The sequence below is a fragment of the Muntiacus reevesi genome, chromosome 1, assembly GCF_963930625.1.
Source record: "Muntiacus reevesi chromosome 1, mMunRee1.1, whole genome shotgun sequence".
Classification (NCBI taxonomy): Eukaryota; Metazoa; Chordata; class Mammalia; order Artiodactyla; family Cervidae; genus Muntiacus; species Muntiacus reevesi.
In genome coordinates this window covers 120624178-120644641 of record NC_089249.1, presented here as the reverse complement: position 1 = coordinate 120644641, position 20464 = coordinate 120624178, and the positions used below count along the sequence as shown (strand labels likewise).

The 20464-nt window shown below is 33.5% G+C and overlaps 1 protein-coding gene across 2 annotated transcripts in view; it reads left to right on the top strand.

Annotated features, from left to right (window-relative positions):
• Window positions 1–20464, top strand: part of PRKACB (protein kinase cAMP-activated catalytic subunit beta) — a 152857-nt gene that overhangs the window by 92757 nt on the left and 39636 nt on the right. For both annotated transcript variants that reach the window (XM_065910276.1, XM_065910269.1), the window contains exons 2-3: window positions 12245–12306; window positions 14342–14470. In XM_065910276.1, the coding sequence (XP_065766348.1) occupies window positions 12245–12306; window positions 14342–14470 (191 nt within the window). The remainder of the gene's footprint in view (window positions 1–12244; window positions 12307–14341; window positions 14471–20464) is intronic.

The following is a 20464-nucleotide window of genomic DNA, read 5'->3' as shown; positions in this document are numbered from 1 at the left end:
ATTCATGTGCAATAAATGAATGATAAAACTTATTCATTTTTTACATATTTGAACACTTTTATTACCTTATCAGTGAAGAATATCAGTCCCATGTTTTGATTTTTTTGGTTCATGTGCTTATTGGAACATAACTGGCATCATGATACCAAAATCTCAAATAAAAACTGTTTGCCATGCTGTAGTTGAGGGCAAATCTCTGAAAAAAAAATTTTTGCTATGCTTTGAATTACAGGAAAGCTATAGATTTGAGCAAAAGCATTTGATTAATTCCCCTTTTTAGATTTATACTTTCTAGATTGAAAATTTAAGAACACAGTACTGGGGAAACAGTATATCAGTGGAGTTAAAGAAGGGTACTTGCCTGGAAATATACAGTATTAGATTGAAGATCAGACACCAAAGTGTAGCAGTTTTATTTTGAGTGGCTTGCCTTCATGGAAAAGAAATAAAAAGAGTTTCACCCTTATTAACTTGGGTGGATAAAGCTTTTAAAAAGAAAGACTATGGGAGAGAGGAGTGAAAGATCCAACACTGCTGATTTCTTTCATTCTAAAACAGTTAATAGTGGGACAACTATAAATTTGTTGATCTACTCAAGTTGAGAAAAGTGACTTTTCTTCTTCCAGGTGTAACAGGGCTCTTACCTGATGCCCTGGGCACCACTACCAGTAAAGAACCACACAGTCCTGGCTCCATCCCATTTTTGAAAGTTACTGGATTATTTAAATGATAATATAAATATGTATATGTATCAACTAAAATATTTGAAAAGTTGATTTTAACAGACCCAAATAGGAGATGGGAGGATCCAACTTTTTTGGGGGGGAGCATTTGTAAAGTTTTGAAAGGCTTCTCATTGTTCATGAATGAATAAACAAGAAATGCAACAATGTGCAGCCTATAAGAGATAATGCTCAAGGATACCTTCATAGCCTTCGAGAGGAAGAGAATGACCTTATGTTTAGAAAATGTTTGTGGGGAGGGTTTAAAATAATAACTTATAATAGCATCTATGTGGAGTTCTTAAAAATTTCAAGTGCACATTGACTCTATAAAATAAGATGTGAAAGATAAAAAGATGAAACGAGACTAGGAGCTGGGTGAGAGGCAGGAATAGAAAAGGAACAATAATGATATGGTAAGAGAAGATTATAAGAAAATGAACCTGGCATTTGTAGAATATAAAACTGTATTAGAAGCAGTAAAGAGTGAAATAATCACTGCAAAAAGGTGAATTAATGACATAAAGAACTAACTTGATAAAACTTACCAGAATGTAGGGAAAATGTATAGGATAAAAATTTTGGGGTGAAAAGTATGTTAGATAAAGTAGGAAACTCTACAAATTGAATGGATAGCATTCCCTCAGAACAGATAATGATGACTAGAACAGAAACAATAATAAAAATTAGGATTTAGGAAAACTTAGTTGAAGAAAAACCTAAATGTATAACTTTGAGCTCATTGTTTGTTGACAAAGTTTAACAAAAACACCAGCACCTAAATATATCCTGATGGAAGTTTTGAATTACGTGGATAAAAATAATGAATTCCAAAAATATCCAGGTCTCTTTGCATCTTACAATGTAACTGGATAAAAATAATGAATTCCAAAAATATCCAGGTCTCTTTGCATCTTACAATGTAACACATGGTTTGTCTTATAAAGAAAAAATTTCATAAATTGGAGACTGGATAATTTTAAAATTCTTCTAGACCAAAAATTGACAAAGATACAAGAGCACATAGACGTAAGTACTAAATAAAATGTAACAAGCATCCCTTTCAATGAATACCTGAACTTACAAGAATATAATAGTGTGCAAAAAGTCAAATGGTGAGTGAAAAATCAGAGCTGTAAGGGAGATCATACTTTGACTACCCTGAGGAAATTTTTATACCTTGGTGACCAAAGGGCTTTTGTTTTAAATAGCCTCACAGAGACAGAAGATGAGTTCTTTGATCCATTCAACTTGTGGTATCTTAGATTCCTATATAAAGCCAGGATGCACAAAGGATCATAACCTCAGTGAAAGCATAGACTAAAAAATAAAATGTCTCCTCTGACACAGGGTGAGAATACGGAAGCTTGCATTTCCTGGCTTGGGTTCCTGGGGAACAGGGAGGGCTGTGTGTGCATGTGTATAGGATTCTTCTTCTCAGAGTTTGTAATCAACTGCTTTTCCTCTAGTAGATTTCATGTTTTAATCTGTATTAATTGTGTGGTTTAATAATTTTAAATAAAATACCTTATAGTAACAGTGTCAAGCTAGTAACATCTATCAGATGCCAGGCAGAAGCTAATACAAAACATATCCTCAAATCAAACCCTATGATTTTCTCACAGATAAAGGCCAACTAAACTTTGAACTCACAGTCCAAAATCAAAGTAGATACACACACACACACACACACACACACACACACACACACACACACACACACACACACACACACACACACACAGTCTACAGCACAAGGTAGTCAGCAGGTACTACAGCATTAGACCCTACCAAGAATGTCAGAGAATAGAATTTTCACATTCAGACTACTATTCAAAATTGATAATCACATAAAAAAGAAATAGGAAAAAATTATATATGTCTCCCACAGAGCTTCAAAATACATAAAATTGACCCATTTAGAAGGAAAAATTATAACTGTGTAATATTTATAGGTATATATAAAGAATTGTCACCCAGTAATTGGAGAATACACAGAAATATTTAGAACACTTACAAAATTTGACTACATAAAGTTGAAATACTTTAAAGAATTGAGATATAGGCTTTGTTCTCCGGGCTTTCCTGGTGGTTCATATGGTAAAGGATCTGCCTACAGTGCAGGAGACCTGGGTGCAATCCCTGGGTCAGGAAGATCCCCTGGAGAAGGGAATAGCAACCCACTGCAGTATTCTTGCCTAGAGGATTCCATAGGGAGAGGAGCCTGGGTCTCAGTTCATAGGGTCTCAGTGGGGTGGACAATCCTAAGTGACTAACACTTTCACTTTTTCTTTCACTGTGGTCTCTGACTGCAAAGCAGTTAAGTTTAATCAGTAATAAAAGACTAATTAAATAAGTAAACACAAATGTTGTGTTTAGGGATTTAAAAAATTCCAGTAACACACAGGTCAAGAAATAACTCACAAACTTAAAATTCAGTTATGTATCAGAACTTGTAGAGTGCAGCTGGATTTAGAAACAAATTTTTAAATGTGTATATTAGGAAAAGGGCAAGTAAACAAGTTAGGGAAAACACAGCATGGTTAATCAAAAGAAGAAAAAAGCTAATAAAGACATGAGCAAAAATCAGTGGAATAGAAAATAGAGATTCATCAGAGCCAAAGGTTAGTTCATGGAGACTTTAAAAAATTGATTGCAACTGTACCTATTTAAAATTTAATCATAGTTAAAATAAAAACTTAACAAAATTAGGACTGGACAGTTTTATAGTCAAGTTCAAAGAGAACAAAAATTTTGATCTTGTACAAAACTTTTCAAAGAATTAAAGAGGGTATATTCTTAATTTCTTAAATCTGTGTATTCTAGTATAACTTTACAAGTAAAGTATGGGAAGGAAATCAGTTAGAAACATGTTCTCTGAAGTTAGGAATAGGATGCTCATTGTCTGTACAGTATTGCACTGTGACTCATAACCTGCACAGTAAGACAAGAAAATGTTGGAGGAAACCAAAGTATCATTATTCAGAGATATGTGATTATCTACATAGTTCAAGAAATTCTACCAACGTTATTTTAGAATTGATAAGAGAGTCTGCCATGTAATATGACCAGTATATAAACATCAATTTTGTGTTATACATCTGCAACAAACAAATGGTAATTTAAAAAAAAATCTCCTTTTTACAATAGCAACCAGAGCTCTAAAGACCCTAGGAATAAATCTAATAAAAGAATAATAAGACCTTTAAGAGAAAAATTATAAACTTCTACTGAGAGATATTTATCTATAATCTTTAACAAGCAGTTATAATTTCATACTCACTAGATTATCAAAAATTAGAAAGAAAAAACAGTAACGTATTTTGTTGAGGTATGGGTCATTAAGAATATGGTGGTAATATAAACTGGCACAACCGTTTATTGAGCCATTTATTATTTAGTTTAGTTGAAAACGTGCATACCATATCATCTAGGGATCCACTCCTAGCTCTATATTATCCAGCAACAAAACAAAATATTTGAATTCAGAACCAAATGTAAAATCTTTAGCATATGATTGTGGTAGGTATAATATCTTCTTAGAAAAAGCCTCAGTGAACAGTTAAGCAAGTAAAGTGCATTTCAAAAATTTTCTGGGTCATTTGTTTTATGAGTATAAATTTAGTCATATTTATTATTACAAAATCCTATCGGGAACATCTTCAGTCAAACATGGCTTGGATGATTAGAAAATCCACAGCATTCCTAGATAGAAAGTTGGGAGAGAAGGCATATGTGTGTGATTAGTAGTGAATTAGTACACTGTGTGGATTCCTAGTGTATTCACCTGTCCATGATTGATAAATAGATACTAGTCAAGTAAGTTAGTGTGTGTTTCTATAATTTGATCATTTATATATGTCTCACCGAAAGTTTTAAATTTTTAACCGTGTGGTGAAAGAGTTAGTCAATTATAATGTTCACTTGTAACCAAGACTTGATAAAGAATTAGCTAATAGAAATCATAAGGAGAGGACAGAACAGTAAAAGTTAGTGTTGCAACACAAAGTATAGCCTTTATTGCCTGTTGAATTTCCAGCCACTCATCCATGTGTGACTTTGTGCAAGACTAGTTAATATCTTAGAAGACAAAAATAGGCATGGTCTCATCCACTGAACTGCACAAATACAGTTGTAGTAGTTAAAGTTGTTTTTTATATCCACTCATTTTAAGGTTACAGTGAATTTGCTTTGAATAAACATGTTTGAATATGGTGAAGCAAAAGTGTCTCTTCAGCAAAGTGAACACAGTTGCTTTTCAGATTAAAAGGATAGAAATATGGTATTTCATTAATACATTTCCAGAGTAGGGTTTTAACTGGTTTTATGTCAATGTATGACAAAACCCACTACAATATTGTAAAGTAATTAGCCTCCAACAATAAAAATAAATGAAAAAAATAAAAATAAAATGAAAAAAAAATGTATCCGAAGAATTAATTGTAATCATTATATAAAACATTTTTGAATATGTGTTTTTCATTCTGTTCCTTTTTGTGAATATCTAATGAATATACATGGATTGATAACTTCTTGTGTATATGTTATTTTATGTGTTATTTAATCTGTTCAATTTATTCTTTTTGATCAAGCACGCAAATCATCAGAAGCATCTGGTAGGAATCCAATTTTTACAGAATAATTGGTTTATTATTTGGTTGGTTTATTGCTCTAAGTTAGATTTTTGTGAGGTATTTTGTGATTAGAATATTTTATATATTAGCTTACTGAAAATTTTTGTACAGCATGTATATGTGTGGGGGGGTATACTTAAAAATAACAGATACAAATCTCTAAAGAGGTGGGTGTTTGAAGTAGTAATGGCAAAAGGCAAACTATTAGAGTTTACTTGATTTATACTTCCTCAAAGTTTTGAAAGGGATTGTACTGTTATTTGTTGATAGAACTTGGTATTTTCATAGGTAATTTACCTTCATTCCCATCCTATTTTGTGCTTTCTGACATACACTGAATAACTCAAATAGAATAATGCTTTTATTTAAGTAAAGAGTGAAAATGGAAATAATTTAATTACAAAGAGATTAGGGAGGGAGATCCATGAACTATAATTTGCTCAGTAAAAAAAATGTTTAACTTATTACAAAAAAGATACTAGTAAGAAACAACTGCTTATAGTACCAAATACTTAGTCTTTCCCTAGTAGAAAATTTTAGAGGGACAGTTCCTTCTCTTATCCCCTAAATGTATGCCATCAAGATTTAAAATATTCAGAACTGCAGTCTCCACTGGTATTCCTCTTTACTCTATCTGGTTCCCCTCATTCTTTAGGAAGTTATTTGGCCTCCTGTTTCCCAGAAGTAGAGTATAGCAATTGTGAATAATAGTTTATTCCTGTTCCTGCCCACACATTGTAAAGTGTTGCTGTGGGGAGTAGCTACCTGCCTGATTGGGCACTTTGTTGCTATGCATTCACCTCCCACTGCTGCTCTACACCTTTACCCTGTCCTCAAGTCTGTTGCCATTTCCTGAGTAAAGCATGCTCGTTCCTGCATGCTTTATTCAAGATCATCCCAGCCTATCCTTCTCCTCAACTTTATCTGCCAGAGGAACTCTTTATCCTTCAAGGTTCAGCACAAATGCCACATCATCTTTTATGACTTAACTTACTACCCAAGAATTTCCTCTTTTGCACTAGAATAGCACCTATAGATTTCTTAGTTGTAATCCTTGTCACATTCCATTACGGTGGTTCATCTATCTCCCCTTTAGCTTCTCATCTCCTTAATAGTAGCAATATGTTTATGCTTTATTGTGTTCCCCAGTTGTAACTCAGTTTCTGGTACCATTGAACAATGTTCTACAGACGTTAAGAAGATAGTTAAAATAGCGCCAATGAAGACACTGTTTGTGTGGAAAACATTATTTGTCTCTCAGAAGGAACTTAATGAAGTATTACAATTCAGAGTGTCTTTTCCTACAGTAAAGTTTTGAATAAAGAACAAAACTCCAGAGATAGCACTGCAGTAGTTATAGGATGTATATTTAAGTTTAGTATTATTAGTGCTATTGCTATGAGGAGTTAAACTTTTAGCTGTGATCTTAAGGAAAATTAGAAATTTAGTATTGATGTTGGCACTAAACAGTAATTACTGATTTTATTTCCTTACTATTTAATCCTAAATGTTCTATTTGAATATATTCAAATAATTGTTTCTACATTAATGCTTTATTCTGTACAAAATATTCTGTGAAAATGTGTATAGGTGATTTCATGCTAATATGCTGTCCTGTAAGTGTCATTTAATCATTGTTTATTTTTTGGATACAAGCTTGCACGTCTTCAGAAGTATCTGGTAGGCAATTACTTTTAATAAAACAAATGTTATCTTTCAAGACTTTTTATTTGGTAGTTTGCAAGTTGTTATGCTCCTCATAAAGTTATATTTTTATAAAATATTCTGAGTTAATAAAATATTTTAGTTGATGAAAGAAATGGCTTATTTAGTTTTATGTTTTATCTACAGAAATGATCTATATTAAAGTTTCTTATATGATATTTTAGAAACAACATATAGTATTGTGAAATAGTGTACATGGTACACTTTATTTAGAGGGTAGCACAAAGCTGATAAGTACACACCACTTAAATTAAATAACCCAGGTTAATGAAAGGATTTTGGAGAAAAATTATGCTATTGTAAATTTTGAAAAAAAAAAAACAGCTAATATTTTAATTGGGTATTTACCCTAGGAAGTTTATATTCTATTTTGTCCTGTTTTCTGTTTCTCTTCTGTTTTCTGACATCCATTAAAAGAAGTTAAATAAAATTGTCTTTTTACTGTAAAAGAGGGAGGTGACATTTATCTCATTACAAAGAAAACTGGAGAATTCAATATCTGGAGTAGCTGTAATGTTTACCATAATAGATTTCCAAACCTTTCTTATAAAACATGAATGATAACCTCCTTTAAATGTTGCATAATGGCATACTGTAACTAACAACATGCTCTTTTTATAATAGATAGCAATCTAGAATCTAGCAGCAACACAGAACCAAAAACTGCCTAATACATAAATATACTACCTATAATTAGTGAAACATTGCAGAATTATCTGAATAACATAAAATATTTCATACTTGATTTTAATCATATGGAATATTCCATACTTAAATTTTTAATAAATTTTCCTAATGTTTAAAATGAACTCAAATTTTTAACAATATCCTTTGTGTAAATATATTGAAAAATACTTTGAGGGTGGTAAGAATTAAGTTTTTTAATGCACTTGTGGATGTTCATAAAAATTATCACTTTCTTCTTCTCATGAATAGGGGTAAATATTTCTACAAATCAACCCTAGGTGAACATATAGATTCATTTGGTATGCTCACTTCTTAAACTGAAGAGAAAAACTTTATTTGGAAAATAAATATAATTGAAGTATATACTTCTGGGAAGAAATTGAGTTAATTTTGGGGGTCTTCATTTTTTTAGCACCTAGCTTGCTCCATTATTGACCATTCCCAGGTAGGTCAGGTGGTAAAAAATCCACCTGCAATGCAGGAGGCCCCAGTTCGATTCCTCGGTCAGGAAGTTCCCCTGGAGAAGGGATAAGCTACCTACTCCAGTATTCTTGGGCTTCTCTGGTGGCTCAGACCATAAAGAATCCGCCTGCAATGCAAGAGGATTGGATTCAATCTCTGGATTGGGAAGATCCCCTAGAGGAGGGCCTGGCAGCCCACTCCAGTATTCTTGCCTAGAGAATCCCCTTGGACAGAGGAGCCTGACTGGCTACTGTCCATGGGGTCGCAAAGAGTCAGACACAACTAAGCACAGCACACAAAATATATTTGCAGAAAAATCCTTTGTTGAGATTATTTTTCCTAAGGAGAGTTAGGAAACACTGTGTTTTTAAATAGGTACTTATGATTACTAAGAAGTATTAGAACCAATTTTACAATGCATATATATGTCATGTTAAGTCACTTCAGTTGTGTCTGACTCTTTGTGACCTTATGGACCTTAGCCCTCCAGGCTTCTTTGTCCTTGGCATTCTCCAGGTAAAAATACTGGAGTGGGTTTCCATGCTCACCTCCAAAGGATCTTTCCAACCCAGGGATTGAACCCATATCTCTTGTGTCTCCTGTATTGGCAGGCAGAGTCTTTACTACTGCGCCGCCTGGGAAGCCCATAAGCCATAAAGAAAGTGAAAGTGAAGTCTCTCAGTCGTATCCGACTTTTTGCGACCCCATGGACTCTAGCCCACCAGACTCCTCCGTCCATGGGATTCTCCAGGCAAGAATACTGGAGTGGGTTGCCATTTCCTTCTCCAATATGTACATTTAAACTTAATTAAATCATTGTGATACCCTGCTACAGCCACAGGCTTCGGAGCTCAACACATGTGAGAGCTTCCCAGGTGGAGCTAATGGTAAAGAATCCGCCTACCAATACCAGGAGACACAGGAGACTTGGGTTTGATCCTAGGAGTTGAGAAAATCCTTTGGGGTAGGAAATGGCAACCCACTTCAGTATCCCCTGGAGAAGGGATATGCTACCCACTCCAGTATTCTTGGTCTTCCCTCGTGGCTCAGCTGGTAAAGAATCTGCCTGCAATGCAGGAATCCAGGGTTCTATCCCTGAGTTGGGAAGATCCCCTTGAGAAGGGAAAGGCTACCCACTCCAGTATTCTGGCCTGAAGAATTCCCTGGACTTTATAGTCCATGGGGTCACAAAGAGTCGGACAGGACTAAGTGACTGTCACTTTCCAGTATTCTTGCCTGTAAAGTCTCATGGACAGAGGAACCTGGCAGGCTGCAGTCCATAGGTTCGCAAACAGTCCAAACGATGAAGTGACTTAGCACACACACACCATCAGTGGATATAAGCTTTAAAAATAACTGGAGAAAAACATTTAGAAAGTTAAGTTTACCACTGTGTAAAAATAATAAAACACAAAGCAAATACATGTGGTTCTAGATTACGTATTGTTTTAGAATTATTCCTAATCTAGCATGTTGTGAAATATTTTTTGTTTATATTTATAAAATATGTATTTTGGTTAACTGATACTTTTAGAAAGAGTTAACTATGTCATCTTTGCATCTAAATAGTGCACATATAAACTAGAGATTTGTGTATGTGTATATATATACTTATGTGACAAAAAGTGTTTCAGGAACAAGATTTTCTTCGTGGAACTATCTAATGACATTGTAATTAAGGTTTATCCTTACTCTAAAAGGGAATCTCTTTATATGTTGAAATTGTAAAATTCACATAGTTTCTGATAATTTTCATATAAGGCCTTTATGAGAACTGTTATTTACTTTCCACAGTATTACTTGACAGTAAACTCAGAACATTGATGAGTACAGAGTATTTCAAAGATTTTCCTGAGTAGCCTATTAGTGCATGAAATTAAGCAGTACTTAAAATTTCTTTTTTAGTTTATTCACCAAGCAGGAAAAAGGACATTTTCCTTCAACTTACCATCTTTGGCAAATACTGCCAGTCCTTCCTTTGACCAGTTACTTTTTTTAACTCAAGATCCAATTAGCAAAAAGTGACAGAAGAAGCTGAAACAGGATGTTAGGGATTCTTTTTTATTTTCTTGATTTTCTTCCATGTCTCCAAATTATCTATACTCATGCAGGCATCTGGAGAGTTTATACTGCAATTTGATATGCAAAAAGTTCTATAGATAGAAGATAACTAAAAATATTTTTCAAAAGAAATCAGGGGTATATTTTGGGAATCACAAGTTGTTTCTTAAAAGCCACAGTTACATTTAGCAATAAATTATGTTTTTAACTTATTTTGTAGCTGTCATTTCCAAGTCAATGCCATGTGCAGATATATCTGTTTTATGCAAAAAAGAAAAAAAAAGAAAAAAATTTTAAAACCACTGTTCTTCCATTGCAACTAGTACATTAAGTTTTAGAAGTAGGATGACTTGAACCTTCCTAAACTCAAATAAAATGTAATAGTTTTCCACACCCCAAATCCACCCCTTGGAGAAATTAGATCATATTTGCATAATTAGGTGCAATTATTTGATTCATTGTTTTGGTGAATGAGATTTTTATACAGTGGAAAGATTCTAATTTCAAAAATTATTTTTCTCATTTTCTAAAATAGGCATTTTGAGAGTATTTTATAGCAAAATACAAGTGACAGTTTATATAAAGTAGTAAAATACTATCTTTAGAAATGCACACCAGTGTTACATAAAAACTAATGTTGCTTTTGGTGCCTCTCAACACCATTTTGAAATCTCAAAGCAAATGCCAACAGACCTCTTGATTAACAGTGTTTTGCCAAAGGTAATTCATCAGGGGAATGTATATCTTAAACACCTTACTTAAATAGTAGTTTAATATTACTATATCAGTAGATGATCTTATTAAAATTATTTGTGAACTCCTCACTTGAACTTCTAATTTTGTCTTTTTATCATCCCTCTCATCATTCTTATAACTTCTGAAATAAATGCCAGTGTGCCACTTTTTTGTCTTTTACTATTTAAACACTATCTAAATCCTATTTTCTTGTTTCTTTATAGATTCAGATATCAGAGGAATATTGGGAACTCTCCCTTCCCAAAAAAAGAAAGACTAAAAGATTTACTTCTTTTGTAGTTATGTTTCTATCTCAAACTTAACTATGGGAACAATAATAAATTTTGTTAATGCCATTTTATATCTTGGAATTTTTTTCTATTTGTTTCTAAAACCCTGAAGTTGTTTTGTAAACAGAAGTCACTGTTAATAGCTTTGTGGGAAGACTATGAAAAATAGTTCTTTTAAGTGTTTCATCATTTAGCAAATCTAAAGCTTCAAACCACAGCTCGATAAAATAATGTTACTATTATTGATCACTATATAACCATCTGATTTTGAAATACTTTAGTTTACCTTATGAATTAAGTATTCAGGCATTTAGTTTTGCTCCCAATTTAGAATGAGATTTTTAAGCTGTTTGGGTTTTTTTGGTTGTTTTATTTTTAAGTCTTTGTGGCTATTCTTTGTGTTATTCTGTGGTTTTCCCCCTTTCTACCTTTAGTAGAGAGGATACAAATCTAATAATGTAAATCCTTATGCCTGAAAACAGCCCTTTGTCAAAGTCAGTTATTTTTGAAATTCCATAAATCAATAAATTCACATTCTATAGATGTTTTCACTTCTTATGTTTAAAGTCTCTGTTAATATCTGGTGGCTTTTTTTTTTACAATAAATATTTTGCCCTGTATTCATTTCTAACATTTTTCATTACTTTCAGGTATGTTTTCAGGAACCATATTTATATTATTAGATTATTATCAAAGTGACCTCCATATAGAACAGAATTAGATATTCTTAGAAACTTGAGAAAATGTTTGCTTCTTCTTTAAAGAAACTAAATAGCTCTCTAGTATACCATAGTTGTGAATACATGTTTCATGACAACCACAGTTGACCTAAGTTTGTGCTTTTTAAGCAAGTATACTTATGTGTAATATATTTGTATATGTAGTACAAATATTCTTACAAGTCAATTTTTTTTTAATATATTTTCAGTGAAAGAGTTTCTAGCCAAAGCCAAAGAAGACTTTTTAAAAAAATGGGAAAATCCTGCTCCGGTAAGGAACATTTAAAATTTTCTGTGATTTAAAATCTCGCTTTAAGTAAAATCATGATATTTGCCTAAATAACTTACTACTTTGGAAAGCTTAATTTCCAAGTAGCATCAATACTTATAAGCTGAGTGTAAGAATTTTGTCATAACATTAGGTTTTGATTCATTACTAATTTTATGTATACCTAAATTGGAAAAGGAACTAATTCCAATATAATACCTGATGGTACATTTTGATACTAGTTCCAGGTTCCTACAAACTGTTTATAGTTTCTGATAGTAATTTTGATTTATGTCTTTGATAGAATATTTATTATTTTTATTAATTATGGCAGTAGGGATCATATTGTATAGTTTCAAATTCTTAATCACAAATATTTGGCTATTGACAACATACCAAGTACACAAGGATTCTTTCATAAATGTTTTGATGGGTTCAGTTCTATATAATTTAAGTACTTTAGATCTTAATTAATATCTAAAAACTGTTTATAAGAAGAACCATCTATACTTCCCAAAAGCTTATTTTGAATCTATTTTTATAAATAATTAATAACCTTTAGTAGCATTTTAAAAGCTTTTTTCCTAGCATAAATATCCTTTTCAAGTTTTTTTTCACTAAAATATATTTAATTCTAGATAAAATGTTATGTTTTAAGAAGATATTATCATTACTAAGATGTAGAGCATGAGTCATAATTTAAAACACAGTCACTCTGATGATTAAAAGCAGTTAGACACTGTCTAATTTGAAACTTTAAGGGAGGTGAGGAAGATGTCATATTTGTATGAAAAACAATGACTGGCAGAAAGAGACATTCTGTTGTCTATTAATAATGTTTATTTTCATTATTAATTTTAGAATTTTATTAAACATTTCAATCCATTGTTGATAAAACCAAAAATTAAATATTAATCCATAAAATTAATTAATTCAAACAGAATTATAAGGACTTTTTCTTTCTGTATTGATACAGAATCTCATGGCAATTTAAAATTATGAAAAACAGGAATGAATACAAGTTTTATAAATAAAAACTTAGAGTCACTTGCTTTCTCCTTAATGATTTACTAAGAAGCTCTGAGCAAAGGCAAGGTTTGATTTGCAAAAGATTAAGTCCAACTACAGTGAATTCCAGTAGCAATTCAATTCCTTACTTATAAAAGAACCATATTGCATCATATGTTTCTTAAGCTTAATGCTATACAGACTGGTCCTTGGAATTATTTTTTCCAAGATTTTCATGAAGATGTTTATAATGAAAACCTATTAAACAAATGGGTCAGCAATTACTATTTGATGCTATTAAGCATGTAATTTGTTCCCTGTAATCTTCATTCTGTTGTGGCAGCAACAAATTCAGTAGATTGATGACTCCAATTTTTGCTTCTATGCTATAGTTAAAGCCAAACAAAGACATTTTGCTTGTAACAAAGCATCTATTCAAGGAGAAAAAGAGACTGATTATTGTTCTGGGATTCCAACTTTTGGTTATCTTTGTGGGAGTGAGGAATTCTCCTTACCTTATTGTTACTTTTTAAGGTAATACAGGGTTATTATCACATCAGAGAGAGAAAATTATTTGAATCTCTCGAAGTAAGACTGCTTTCTTCAGAGGTAACTAGTGAAATGACTGATCCTCAGGTTATCTATTCATTACAATTTTTTTGCAAATGCCCTGTGTGGCTTCCATGATTGCATACTTCTGGTCACTTTGTAATTATTAAAATATGGATCTAATTTATTATAAGTCCAGTACTATGAATTCATATTGGAATGTGACCTTTGATATTTCGACTGAGGATCTTATTTCCTCACATTACTATTACTCTTTGTTTACGATATAAGTTTTCTCCTTCTTATTCAAAGGGAAAAACAGAATCAATAAGCTGGAATTTCTGTAGTCTTTTTGTATTGTTTTTAAATGGGTAGTTATAAATTACCTATTCTGATAATACATTATTAAGTCTATTATAGTTGTCATTTTCTTCTTATGAATATTACTAATTATAAAGTTTATTTTTTCCTGTATATTTAGAATAATGCTGGGCTGGAAGATTTTGAAAGGAAAAAAACGCTTGGAACAGGTTCATTTGGAAGAGTCATGTTGGTGAAACACAAAGCCACTGAACAGTATTATGCCATGAAGATCTTAGATAAGCAGAAGGTTAGTGTATTCATTAGTCTGGTTTGCTTTTGGAATTTTTTAAAAAATTTTTAAATTTTAAATTGAAATACAGTGTTGTTACAATGTTGTGTTAACTTCAGGTATGCAGCATAGTGATTCAGTTTTATATGTTATATATATATATATATATATTTTCTTTTTTAGATTCTTTTCCATTACAGGTTATTAGAAGATATTGAGTATAGTTTCTTATACTATACAGGTTCTTGTTGGTGATCTCTTTTATATATATTAGTGTGTATTTTTTAATATCAAACTCCCAGTTTATCAACCAGCTTTCCCCTTTGTAACCATAAGTTTGTTTTATATTTGCTTTCTGTCTGTGAGCCTATTTCTGTTTTGTAGATAAATTCATTTGTATTATGTTGTTAGATTTCACAAGTAAGTGCTACAATGTGATATTTGTCTTTATCTTGCCTACTTCACTTAGTATGATAATATCTAGGCAGAACACTCTTTAACATAAATTACATTAATATTTTTTGGCTCCATCTCTTGGAGTATTGGAAATAAAAACAAAAATAAACAAATGGGACTTATTTAAAGCTTTTGTACAGCAAAGGATACCATAAACGAAATAAAAAGACAACCTACAGAGCGGTAGAAAATATTTGCAAATGATGTTTGACTGCCAAAAGATTAATTTCCAAAATATACAAATAGTTTATACAGTTTATATATATAAATCCCATCAAAAATGGGTGGAAATGTCAATAGATATTTCTCAAAAGAAGACATACAGAGGACCAATAAGCATGTGAAAGGATACTCAGTATTTATAATTATATATTAGAGAAATGCAAATAAAAACTGCAATGAGGTATCACCTCACACTGGTCAGAATGACCATAATCAAAAGTCTACAAATAATAAATGCTAGAGAAGATGTGGAGAAAAAGAATCCTGCTACATTGTTGATGCAGCTCTTATGTGTAGAACAGTATTAAGGTTCCTGAAAGAGCTAAAAATGGAGATTCTATGTGATCCTGCAATCCTACTTCTGGGTATATATCTAGAGGAAACCATAATTTGAAAAGGCAGATGCACCCCAGTGTTCTTTGCAGCACTATTTACAGTAGCCAAGAAATGGAAGCAACCTAAATGTCCATCAGCAGATGAATAGATAAAGATGTGATGTATATGTACATGATGGGATATTTACTCAACCATAAAAGTAATGAAATAATGCCATTTGTAACATCTAAGTCTAGGATGGACCTAGAGATTATCATATTAGTGAAATAAGTCAAAGAAAGAAATATTACATGATATTGTTTATATATGGACTCTAAAGCAATGATATTAATGTATTCATTGTTACTTACCTGAAGGGTAAATTTCAGTTTAATCAGCTAGATTATGAAGCACATGCAATAGAATGACTTACATTGACATCAGGCTTCAATAGTACATGAACCGTGAACTTCCAGATGTTCAAACTGGATTTAGAAAAGGCAGAGGAACCAGAGATCAAATTGCCAACATCCATTGGAACATCGAAAAAGCAAGAGAGTTCCAGAAAAATATCTACTTCTGCTTTATTAACTAAAGCCAAAGCCTTTGACTGTGTGGATCACAACAAACTGTGGAAAATTCTTAAAGAGATGGGTATACCAGACCACCTTACATGCCCCCTGAGAAATCTGTATGCAGGTCAAGAAGCAACAGTTAGAACTGGACATGGAACAACAGGCTGTTTCCAAATCGGGAAAGGAGTATGTCAAGGCTGTATATTGTTACCCTGCTTATTTAACTTACATGCAGAGTACATCTAGAGAAACACTGGGCTGGATAAAGCACAAGCTGGAATCATGATTGCAGGAAAAAATATCAATAACCTCAGATATGCAGATGATACCACCTTTATGGCAGAAAGTGAAGAAGAACTAAAGAGCCTCTTGATGAAAGTGAAAGAGGAAAGTGGAAAAGTTGGCTTAAAACTCAACATCCAGAAAACTAAGATTATGGCATCTGGTCCCATCACTTCATGGCAAATAGATGGGGAAACGGAAACAGTGACAGGCTTTATTTTTTGGGCTCCAAAATCACTGCAGATGGTGACTACAGCCAAGAAATTAAAAGACACTTGCTCCTTGGAAGAGAAGTTATGACCAACTTAGACAGCATATTAAAAAGCAGAGACATTACTTTGCTGACAAAGGTCCACCTAGTCAAAGCTATGGTTTTTCCAGTAGTCATGTATGGATGTGAGAGTTGGAGTATAAAGAAAGCTGAGCACCGAAGAATTGTTGCTTTTGAACTGTAGTGTTAGAGAAGACTCTTGAGAGTCCCTTGGACTGTAGGGAGATCCAACTAGTTCATCCTAAAGGAAATCAGTCCTGAATATTCATTGGAAGGATTGATGCTGAAGCTGAAACTCAGATACTCTGGCCACCTGATGCAAAGAACTGACTCACTTGAAAGGCCCCTGTTGCTGGGAAGGATTGAAGGCAAGAGAAGGGGTCAACAGAGGATGAGATGGTTGAATGGCATCACCAACTCAATGGACATGAGTTTGAGTAAGCTTCGGGAGTTGGTGATGGACAGGGAGGCCTGGCGTGCTACAGTCCATGGGGTCACAAAGAGTCGGACATGACTGAGTGACTGAACTGAATTGACACCTTCAGATGATTTTATTGTCACATTTAATTTGCATTCCTATTTATTGTGACTATATGACACACAAAGATAATAGTTTTAGTGTATGGGGATGGTATTGCTGATCCTGTTCACAGTGTTCACTGAACTCAGGGTAGGCAAGGTTTGAGCTAAGAGGCTGGAAGAAGACACGAGGAGCTGTGAGAATTGCAGACACATTTATTCTTTCCTGGCTCACAGAACAGCCATAACACAGCCTCTCCTCTGGCTGACGCAGTAGTCATAGCAGCAGCCACAACATAACCATAATGTAGCCATAACGTAGCCAGAACATAATCTCACATAACATAATCATGATGCTGCCCTGGTGTAGCCCCAAAGCAGCAGCAGCCAGGGCTTTCATGTGAAGCTCATACCGGCATACCGCACAAAATTGCTGGTGACCAAGCATGCGTGAGCTGTGCTATAAATGATCTCAGCTGTTTCTTAATGGTACAAAGTCATTGTTTACAGATCACAGGGTGAGAGGGCTAGAGAGTCTGGGGTGAGAGAGCCTGACTGCTGCCATCTTGTTAATTTCCCCACAGGGATACATTGTAATTTCAATAATAATTTATACATAATAGGTTTATATATATTTTCTAACAAAATACTGAATTCTATATGTAAAGAACAACCATCTCTATTACATTTTGTCTTGTGGAGAAATTCAAGGACCAATTACTTGATCCTTAGATTGAGGTAACAGAAATTTGGTGATTTATTTTATTTTATGACTTATTTTAATTGACAGTTGAAGCCTTGTTGTTTAACATGATTGAGTTGTTTAATTTAAAATGTAAGTTAAGCAGGGAAAAATTTGAAAATCTGCATACTGTAACAAATATCAAATCTTTATATTGTACATGTCAAACTAATAATGTTATAAATCAGTTATAGCTAAAAAAATTAATTAAAAATAAAATTTAAATATTTATAATATATTGCTACTACCTAATGAATTAGAGGGCTTCCCAGGTGGCTAAGTGGTAAAGAATTTGCCTGAGATGCAGGAGATGTTGGTTCGATCCTAGTACAGGAAGATCCCCTGGAGTAGAAAATAGCAACCCTCTGCAGTATTATTGCCTGGAAAATTCCATGGACAGAGGAACCTGGTGGGCCACAGTCCATGGGATTGCAAAGAGTTGGACATGACTGAGCATGCACAAATGAATCAGAGTGTCTGAATTATTCATGCTTTAAATATTAAGCTTCTGTTTTTCTAGTAATCATGATTGAAGGAAAAGAAAAATGGCAGATCTTGACTTGTTATCTTACAGACATTATGTACCCAAGAATGACATTTTGGCTTATTGGAGTATAGATAGGAAAATGTGGAGAAAACAGTAATCAGGGTTATAGATGGTGGATAAAACTAGTAGTATTCAATAGAAATACAATGTGAGGCACACATGTCTCACATTTAAGTTTTTTGCTAGCTCCATTTTTAAAAAAGCAAAAATTAATCTTAATCAATAGAACTTTATTTAGCCCAGGGTATCTAAAACACTATCATTGCCATATGTAATTAACATAGAAATTACTAAGATGTTTCGTATTCTTTTTTCATATCAAGTTCCAAAATCTGATGCTTATTTTACGCTAACAGTACATTTCCCTTCAACTTGGCACCTTTCAAATATTAAATAACCTCATGTGGCTATTGGCTACCACGTTGGACAGCACAACATTAGACTGGTTTGAGGTTTCAGTCCAACCTCTACTTTAAAATAAAAACAAAACTCACCTCTAACATGAAAAGGAGTAATGACTTAAGTCTCTAAAATTAAATACACTCATACACACGGGAGTTGGTGATGGACAGGGAGGCCTGACATGCTGCGATTCATGGGGTCGCAAAGAGTTGGACACGACTGAGCAACTGAACTGAACTGAACACATATTTGTGCATCTTTGTCTACTGCCCTCTTTCACATATCTTTTCTAGCTATGCTTCTTGAAAAAATAGTTTAATCACCCTGCCCACTAACCCACTTCCTTTTAATCTTTAACCCACAACAATATAGCTGCCTCCTTGTTTATCTCCTACTTCTTGCTACTCTACTTAAGTAACATTACCATGGGTCACCAATCCAGTGACTTAATCACCAAGTCCAGTGGACTCCTTTTGCTCATCTTATGTGACTTTTTTAGAGCCTATGGCTGCACAGACTGCTATCTTAAAACTGCCTTGTCCCTGGACTTCTGGAACCCCATGCTCCTGATTATACTGTTTTCTCTCTGGGCTCTTCTTTTTCATGTGCTTTTTCATATTTTGTTCTATTTTTTTTCTTCTGTCTTATCTGTAAAGATTACTAATCTCCATCTCTGGACTATCCCCTCTTCCTATTTCATGTTCTGTATGCTTCCCTGCATACTCTTGTCCAAGCTTCAACTCATCCTTGAACTTCTCCTGATTTGTACAATCTGAGCATGGAGCTCTTAGAGATCTATCTCAACTAGTTCTTAACCTGATTATCTAGATAAGATAATTGGATCTAAGAAAGGATAAGTGACTAGTATACTTGTATTGCTAGCACAACAACAAAATGTTTCAAATCTGTTTGTTTGAAGCATAATAGACCTAAAATACTATATTAGTTACAGGTGTACAACATAATGATTTGATATTTGTATACATTATAAAATGATCACTACAGTAAATCTAATTACCATCTGTCACTGCACGTTATCATAATATTATTGATTATAGGTGGCTGAATGGTAAAGAGTCCACCTGCCAATGCAGGAGACACGGGTTTCAATCCCTGGCTCAGAAAGATCCCCTGGAGGAGGAACGGATAACCCACTCCAGTATTATTGCCTGGAACATCCCATGGACAGAGGAGCCTGGTGGGCTACAGTACGTGGGGTCGCAAAGATCTGGACACGATTGACCAGCCGAGCCCAGCACAATGAACACATGTTACCTGTGGCGTGCTTTATGCCTGTGACTCATTATTTTGTAACTCTTTCTTTTGTCAGCTCTTAGAGCTTGCCTATCTTAATCTCCCTTACCTGTATCACTCACCCATCAAACCCCTCACTCTGCGTTCTCTGTACCTATGAGTCTGTTTCTGTTTTGTTATGTTTGTTCATTTGTTTTTTAGATTCAGCATTTAAGAGACATCATAATAGTATTTTTCTTTGTCTGTCTGAGTTATTTTACTTAGCCTAATACCCTCATACCCTCTAAGTCCACCTATGTTGTCACCAATGGCAAGATTTCCTTCTTTTTTTATGGCTGAGTCAATCCTATTTTATTCCATCTTCTTTAACAATCCATCCATTAATGGACATTTAGGTTACTTCCATATTTTGGCTATTATAAATAAC